The following is an 8,008-nucleotide window of genomic DNA, read 5'->3' as shown; positions in this document are numbered from 1 at the left end:
TATGTGGCTGCCATATCTGGACTTTTTAGATTTTGCTGCTGGTTGGTGGTCGTCCTTTCATTTCGATACAGGTGGTGCTACTTTCTGGTTCAAGTTAAAGGCTCTTAGTGGTAAAATTAAAAGAATGCAGTACATTGGAGTCTTTTTTAAATTTATCAAAACCTAGGAGCTTAGGTATTGATCACATGATGTATTTTGCTAGTCAAACTAATGGAATCCATGATTGGTTGTGTATCCATACATGTAAATGGACGGTTGTTGATTGGTAAGACAGATCCAAAACAAAGTGTTGGGCATAAAAAATATATGCTCCCGAAAGGATTTGCACACAATTTTTAAATTTATCATATGGAACAAGGTAAGAAATTTGAGATGTAATTTTCTCAAAAAATAAATCAAATGTTGATGATAAATATGCTCAAGGATTACAAGCTTTCTGCGAATTGTATCTGATATTGTGAGCTTGTGGTTTTTCTTTTCTATTCATTTTTCTCTGTCACGGACAAGTGAGAACAAATCTGTTTGTAGATGATAATTGAGAATTCTCTCTGCAGAAGCAATCTTTGTCGAGGCCTCGTACTTTGTCTTCTATCAGCCAGCATGAACAAACTGCTTCTGATCCCATTCCTGATCATGTAAAGATACCTACTGATGGGACTGATGTATGGGAAATTGATATGAGGCTGTTAAAATTCGGAAATAAAGTTGCATCCGGGTCCTATGGTGATCTGTAAGTTCTAATTATTTTAGACTCCATGTTCTTATTGTGTATAGATTTTAGTTGTCAATTAATAGAATTGTGATCTGAAACTGATAAGATTCAATCCGATTAAAGTGGATTGCATTCTGGCCCATTCCTTGTGCAGTTCAAGTAGATACATTTATTACTTGTGAGCATGGTTTGTGCTTTAGTGTGAACAGTAAAATTTTATGACCTTTTTTTTCCCCCCTGTTATAATTTCCACCTAGTCATCCAAAGACCTTCCAAGTCCTATAGGATTTGAATTTGCTTCCAGTGTCATCAGGTTCAACTTATCTTGGATTGAATTCGGATGAAGTAAATATGTAATAGGATGAAATCTTGTACAGAAATCTTATTCAGTTCTATTCCATTTATTGAGAGTGATGGTTGCTTGTTTATTTCTTTCTATCTATTCAGGTATAAAGGTACACTCTGTAGCCAGGAGGTGGCTATTAAAGTCCTAAAGCCTGAGCGTGTAAATGAGAATATGCAGAAGGAGTTTGCCCAGGAAGTATTTATTATGAGGTTTGTTAACTTAATGTGCTTTTTTTGAGTGGCACGAGATGGTGCTTTACTAATTTATTCTTTCGCCTTTGGAATAGTTTGCATGATTTCCCAATTTGGTTTCTTCTTTAGTGCTAGTATCAAATCACTCTTTTAACTAGTCTAAAAAGAAGAACCTGCTTCTTTCATGATTTCAAGATATGAGCAACCTGAATGTACAGTCTAAATTATTGAAAAGATGCTGTTTCCATAATGCACTGTACTGGATAAGAGTTTCTTTACTCTTACACTTAGAATTGTGTTCCTGATATATCTAAGGAATGAACTTGCTCAATATATTCTTCTTTTATTCATAAATTATATTTAAACCTTTGTCATTTATTGTATACAAGGTGTGCATGGCTGCTGACAAACAAGTTGCTTCTAATTAGGGTGCTTAGGATGGCCATTGTTACTGTTGATAGCATATCAGGCCTGGCATATTGCATACTACTGCTATCCAGTTTCTGTCGTAATAGCCATTATACAATTGTTTTAAGCTATCATTGGTATTAGGGCATTTTGTAAGATAATTAATATTGGATAATAAAAAAAATGGCTGTGACAGTCAAACATTATGACTATTGGTCCCTCCACTCAATACAATAGGTCCCAAGTTTAAAGAGGTGGGGGCCACTGTATCGACAGGTAGAAGTAATTTTTACTTTTGTTTATAGTATGTTAGATGAATATTAGTAAAAAATTTGAGGGTGTGGGGGAAGTGACCGTGATAATGTGGTTATAGACTTATAGTTGAATGTCAATTTCTTGGGGGGGGGGGGGGGGGAAGAGGTTGAATGGTCAAAACAGGATGATCATCCATGTAGACTGTAGCTGACCTCATTTAGTTGGGAAAAGACTCGAGTCAAAACTACAACATGTATTGAAAGCTTGAACTAAGTTGACAGAATGTAGTGGCTCACCTGAGATGATTATGAAATTCCTTGTTCCATAAATTTCACTATCCTTAAGCGTATAACTTACTTAAAATTGTTAATAGATTTGATCAGGCAGCTTGTTTTGCCTGGTTTATTGTGCTATCTTATTCCATTTTTTCTCTGCATGAATTGAGGTCTATTGGTTGTTTTACCCTTTTGTCAATAGAATGATATTTCACTTCCCTTCCAGTTTAGAGCAAGACAAAACAAAGTTCTTTGTGCATTTTTCTTACATATTTCTCATTTATTAGGGCTTTCTCCTTTTGGTCCTTTGTAGGAAAGTTCGCCACAAGAATGTGGTGCAGTTCATTGGTGCATGTACCCGACCTCCAACCTTGTGCATTGTTACAGGTAATAGTCCTGGAGTTGAATACCTTTTTTACACTGTAGTGTATACTGAACAGATTTGCTGTCCTCTTTAAATTTTAATATTATTCTGGGGTGGTTCTCTCCCTGCCAGCTCCCTTGTGATCATTGATTTAACCTTTTTTTCCCTATGATTTTCTCATGCAGAATTTATGTCTGGGGGAAGTGTGTTTGATTTTCTGCATAAACAAAAGGGCGTGTTTAAGCTTCCATCCTTACTCAAAGTGGCAATTGATGTTTCCAAGGGAATGAACTACTTGCATCAGAACAATATAATTCACAGAGACCTAAAGGCTGCTAATCTGCTGATGGACGGAAATGAAGTAAGAACTTCACTTAAACTTTTATAGAGCTTGTTATTCCTTGCACAGTTAGAAGTTTTGAATATGAAGGACTACGGATTCGAGCCATAGCACATGGTTTCATAAAGTCCGTATGATTTTCTCACTCTAAATTGAGCAGGTTTTACGTAAAGAAGATTTTGTTCATCATGTTTTATTCGATATAGATATGGGTTCCAGACTCTACATATCCTTGAAATTTTCAGTCTATTGGTGGTATATTTTGACTAATATATGTTCAAATTTCCAATTCTGTTTAGAGCTGCAATATACTTAAGATACTTCTGGTTCTGTACTTGGTTTGTCTAAACTAATCGAAGTTTGAGTTTCAGATTGTCAAGGTTGCTGACTTTGGAGTTGCCCGGGTACAAACTCAGTCTGGAGTGATGACAGCAGAAACTGGAACTTATCGTTGGATGGCTCCTGAGGTGAGCATTTTGCTGCCAATTTTTGACTTATGGGCTATTTTCCTGGTTGCAGCTGTACTGAATCTTTAACCCTCCACACCAACCATTAAGATTTTCTTTAAGGTTCCCCCCCTCCCGTCCCTGCTGGCACCTCCATGCCTGACCCCATCTCCACCCCTCTTTTTTTGGTGACCAAGATTTGGGTTAATACATTTTCTAGGGGTAAAATCTTTGAATCCAATAACTGTAATAAACTTTCTACTGTGTATATTGTTAATCTTATGCTTGAATTCATGCAATTTTTGTCAATTTTGTTTTTGCTACATATCAATCATGATCTCAACATTCTTCAGTTCCCTCCTTGTAACCAGAATCCCAAATCTTCATTGAAATTGATGTCTGTGCCCCGACTTATTCTCTCTCTCTCTCTCACACACACACCCACACACCAAGGCAGTGCCTCACATGTAAGTAGAGGTGCCATGCATTATTTAATCCAAAATAATGTTCTCTTCACCTTCACCACAATGCTATATATTTTTGGTAGCCCTTTGTATTTAGCAGATTCCTCAATTCATTTTGTATGACAAGTGCTGCCTTCCTTTGTCGGCATGCTCCAGTCAAGCAAGAAGGTCTATGTAATTCTGCAATTAGTTATGCTATGGAGCTTGGACTTTGTTGTCTTGCAGAGTTGTGTGCTAAAGAACTTCAGACTTTCCATCTTTTATGCTGGTTAACGTATTTGTTGCTGATTACTTGTAATTGGTTTAGTCATATATTTTTTTTGTCATACTGTGTTAATTGTTTGAAGTTATTTTCTACTATCTTTATCACTATATGAATTATACATTGCTTCTAAATTTTAGATATATGTTTTTAAAATTTCTCCTCACATCAGCCAGGTGGGTGACTTACCTGGCACCTTGCACCTCAAGTGCTAGTAGGCTTTGATGCCATGCATCCATACACCTTTCACTTTTATAAATTTGGTTTTTGTTTGTTTGATTTATTGAAAAGATGTAATGCAGGCCCGTTTCAAGGCCTGTTTTAAATTTGGGCCAGGATTTAGTACCGGGTTAGGTTGGGCATTAATTTTTGGGTTTATTTACTGTAATGGGCTGAATTGTAAGGCCTAAAAGTAGGGGTTTCAACGGGCCAGGCTGGGCTGGGCTTGCCCTAAACCCTAGACCAACCCTAGGAGCCTTAAACTAAACCCAAGCCCAGCCCGGCCCTGCCAGGGTCAAGCATACCCTCAACCCGGCCCGACCCTGGCAGGGTTTTTCCAAGCTCGGCCCGCCCCTGATTGACCCTGATTTCCTTGGCCCATTGAGTTTTAAAACTAAAAATGCCCAATCACAGCCCACTTAATAAAGCCCAGACTATAAAAAATAGAGGTGAAATTAAGCAAAGTCTATACCATGTTTTGAACCTATGACCACTTGGTTATAATAACAACCTCAACCATTGCAGCAAGGGCCACAATTAAGATATTACATAAACATATACTATATAATACAGGGTCGGGCTGGCCCTGCCAGGGTCGAGGCCCCAACTCAGGCCCGGTCCGGCCCTGCCCGACCCTATATTAAACACAGTAAACCCAGCCCGACCCTATATTAAACACAGGCCCGGCCCAGCCCTGTCCGGGCTAAGGGCGGGTTCGGGCTGGCCGGGTTTTTTTGACACCCCTACCTAAAAGTTGGGGATTAAGGGGTACACAAAATTAATATCTTGTTTTAGTCCCATGTTAGTCTTTGATTGGATACAGCCTCTCCTACGAAACAGAGGGTAGGGTTGCGTAGTGCGTACATTTGCCCCTCCAATCCTGCAGTAGTGGGAGCCTTGTGCACTGGGATGCTCTTTAAATTGTTAGTCTTTAAGTTAGTTTAGGAACTTTAGAGTCCTGAGCTGTCTAGTTGGAAAGTCTTAGTAGTTGAGTCAATCTAGGAGATTTTGTTTTATTTATTTCCTTATTAATATGTAACCAACCAACCCCCTGCTCTCTCTCTCCTCTTTCCTTGCGGTTTCTCCATTCTCCCTCATCTTTGAGATCTCCTTTTTGTCCCCTTTTCCCTGCGGCATCTTACTGGCAGGTTTTCCTCCGATCTGAATCTTTCCTCTTATATCTATTAAGAAATTTCTTCATCAAGATGAATGCTTTAGCAGGTCATCAGTAATTTAGCATTTATTCATGAATTACTGAGCTTCGTGGTAGGTGTAGTATTATTAAAAAAAAAAAAAAATTTAAAAAGAAAAGGTTTAATAACAGGTGAGATAGGACAACCAGTTCTAAGAGAAGGTTAATTTAGATAGATTGTATATGGTGGGATTCATTTTCTCTCTCTCACAACATGGGGGAGAGAGAGACAGAGAGAGGAATGTACTTTTAGTGAAGGTCATTCTCAAGGTTCTTTGATATGGTACAGTGACTGATTCTAAATCTGTTTATATATATTTAAAATATTCTTGTATAATATTATCTCACACTGTCTTTATTATTTTACTGAAATGGTGAATGTTACACCCACAAGTCCTTCTTATCTATTATATAAGGTGCCTCTTTCATGTTATTTTCTTATCAATTTTCTTTCATCTTTTGCTTTTTGGTAGGGATACTTCCTTGTCAATTAGTTAATTTTTGTGTCTCTGTGTTTTTAGGTCATAGAACACAATCCGTATGATCACAAGGCTGACGTGTTCAGTTTTGGGATTGTATTATGGGAGCTGTTAACAGGGAAGGTAACCTCTTATTGATATATAATGGTTACTAGATGAAGTCCCACAATTTGATATCTAGTGTACCTTCCTATGCCCAACAAATAATGTTAGCAAATGTTCTTTTTGATTTTTCAGATCCCATACGAGTTCTTAACTCCATTACAAGCTGCCGTGGGTGTGGTGCAAAAGGTATTTATTTTACCATTCTCTGTGGTCTCACCGGAATAGATCCTTTTATCATCCACTATTTCTCTTTTTCGCTTTTCAATGAATAGCTGAATTTGTTGGAAAAAAAATGAAATTAAATTAACAGAGTTCTTGCACCTTCTACTAGGAATCCATTCCTGCACGACCTTGGTTATTACCACATGACAGTTCAACTGGGCCCCAAATTTAGAGGGCTTTTACCGACATCATCATCTATCTGTAGTTAAAATTTGAATTTAATTCCCCTTGTATCACTACCTGACATTTGAAGAAGTTTAATGTCTACCAAGTGAACTCAACTGGAGCAATTGAAAAATCATGGGGAAAGCCCATATAAGGATTAAGGGCTCCCAAATCTATCCAACGGATAGCCTGTAAATTCTCAGTCTATGTGGTTGAAATGTGGCAGGCTTGCAGGAAAGAAGTTCCTAATACTTGAGTAGAGGAAACATTTAAAAAAAAAAACCATGTCACTTATACACTTCTCTTTTAAGTATAAAATGATAGACTTGTGTTTATTTTTGCTGTACCTGCTGGGTAACCATGTCACTTACACACTTCTCACAACAAACCGATCTTTGACACCAAAAATAGAGTGACACTTCTAAATGCAGGTCAAATTTTTTTCACCCGCTTTGTACTTCTACTAGAGTTGGCTTTTCTTTTAGATGAGATGCTGGGCTATTTTCCTTTACTCCAAAATAGTAAGATGAGGAAGCTCAATGCTGCACATCAGTCACAATCAATACAGCATCCTTAATATTGAAATTTAACCATTTTAAGTCGTGGATTTACTGGTACCCAGAATTTATGTTTGTTGCTGAATATAACTTAGGTCATTAAGATATGCCTAAATAATATTTTATTATGCTGTGTTCCTTGTTTATTGGCTAGATGGAAAATTTTGACATCCAAATAAATAACAGTTCGCTTTCACTGATGTGGTTTTCAGGGTCTACGGCCCCCAATTCCAAAGAACACACATCCAAAACTTGCCGAACTGCTTGAGAGATGCTGGCAGCAAGACCCAAGCTTAAGACCAGACTTTTCTGAAATTATAGATATGCTACAGCGAATAGCCAAAGAGGTTTGTACTTTTTAGTACCAAAAGGGCTAATATATTGCCTTTTTCGATATTTTTGTAAACGTAATGAAAATATTTCCATATATTTATATTCAACAGGTTGGGGATGATGAGAAGAAATCTGGGGGATTCTTCTCAGTACTTAAGTGGAGTCACCACTGATGTAGAGCAAAGAAGATGGTGCTGTTTATAATGTTTTCGTATGGTCATGTAAGCGAATGTCCATCTACCTTTGTGCGTTGTACAGTAATTATTAATTTTTTTTTCCTAATAATCGATTTGCCCTTAATTATAGTAGTCATTTCTCATTGGGTTTTTTATTCTTCACTTATTTTCAAATGTTTCTTCCACTTTTCAATATTGTTTTAGTTTTGTGTTGTCCATGGTGGGCATTAATTGTAAATTTGAGCAGAATTCATTAACTCACTAATTTTCGTCCTCATTTGTTTAGATTAACAAGTTGTTCACAGGATTTCAGATAGCTAGTTGTATGAGTGGTAAATTCTGATTTGGTGAAAGTTATTTTGGTCAGGAAGGCCACTGCTTGCTCAGTTGGTTTTTCTGCCAGTAGGTTACCAGGGTCCGGAGGACATGGGATTAACTCTCTTGTCTTCACCGAGCGTATTTAAGTACCCCCCCCATCTGTCTGCCTATATGTGTCC

The 8,008-nt window shown here is 37.5% G+C and overlaps 1 protein-coding gene across 1 annotated transcript in view; it reads left to right on the top strand.

The window, feature by feature from the left end:
• Positions 1-7,666, top strand: part of LOC122660061 (serine/threonine-protein kinase STY46-like) — a 28,996-nt gene extending 21,330 nt beyond the window's left edge. The window contains exons 8-16 of the mRNA XM_043855234.1: positions 555-730; positions 1,160-1,267; positions 2,501-2,574; positions 2,737-2,912; positions 3,263-3,358; positions 5,996-6,076; positions 6,191-6,244; positions 7,215-7,349; positions 7,446-7,666. Of these exons, the coding sequence (XP_043711169.1) occupies positions 555-730; positions 1,160-1,267; positions 2,501-2,574; positions 2,737-2,912; positions 3,263-3,358; positions 5,996-6,076; positions 6,191-6,244; positions 7,215-7,349; positions 7,446-7,508 (963 nt within the window). The 3' untranslated portion in view covers positions 7,509-7,666. The remainder of the gene's footprint in view (positions 1-554; positions 731-1,159; positions 1,268-2,500; positions 2,575-2,736; positions 2,913-3,262; positions 3,359-5,995; positions 6,077-6,190; positions 6,245-7,214; positions 7,350-7,445) is intronic.
• The last annotated feature ends 342 nt before the right edge of the window (positions 7,667-8,008 follow it).

This window comes from Telopea speciosissima, chromosome 4 (assembly GCF_018873765.1).
Source record: "Telopea speciosissima isolate NSW1024214 ecotype Mountain lineage chromosome 4, Tspe_v1, whole genome shotgun sequence".
Lineage (NCBI taxonomy): Eukaryota > Viridiplantae > Streptophyta > Magnoliopsida > Proteales > Proteaceae > Telopea > Telopea speciosissima.
The sequence above is the reverse complement of the archived record's forward strand: the minus strand, read 5'-3'. Positions and strand labels throughout refer to the sequence as shown.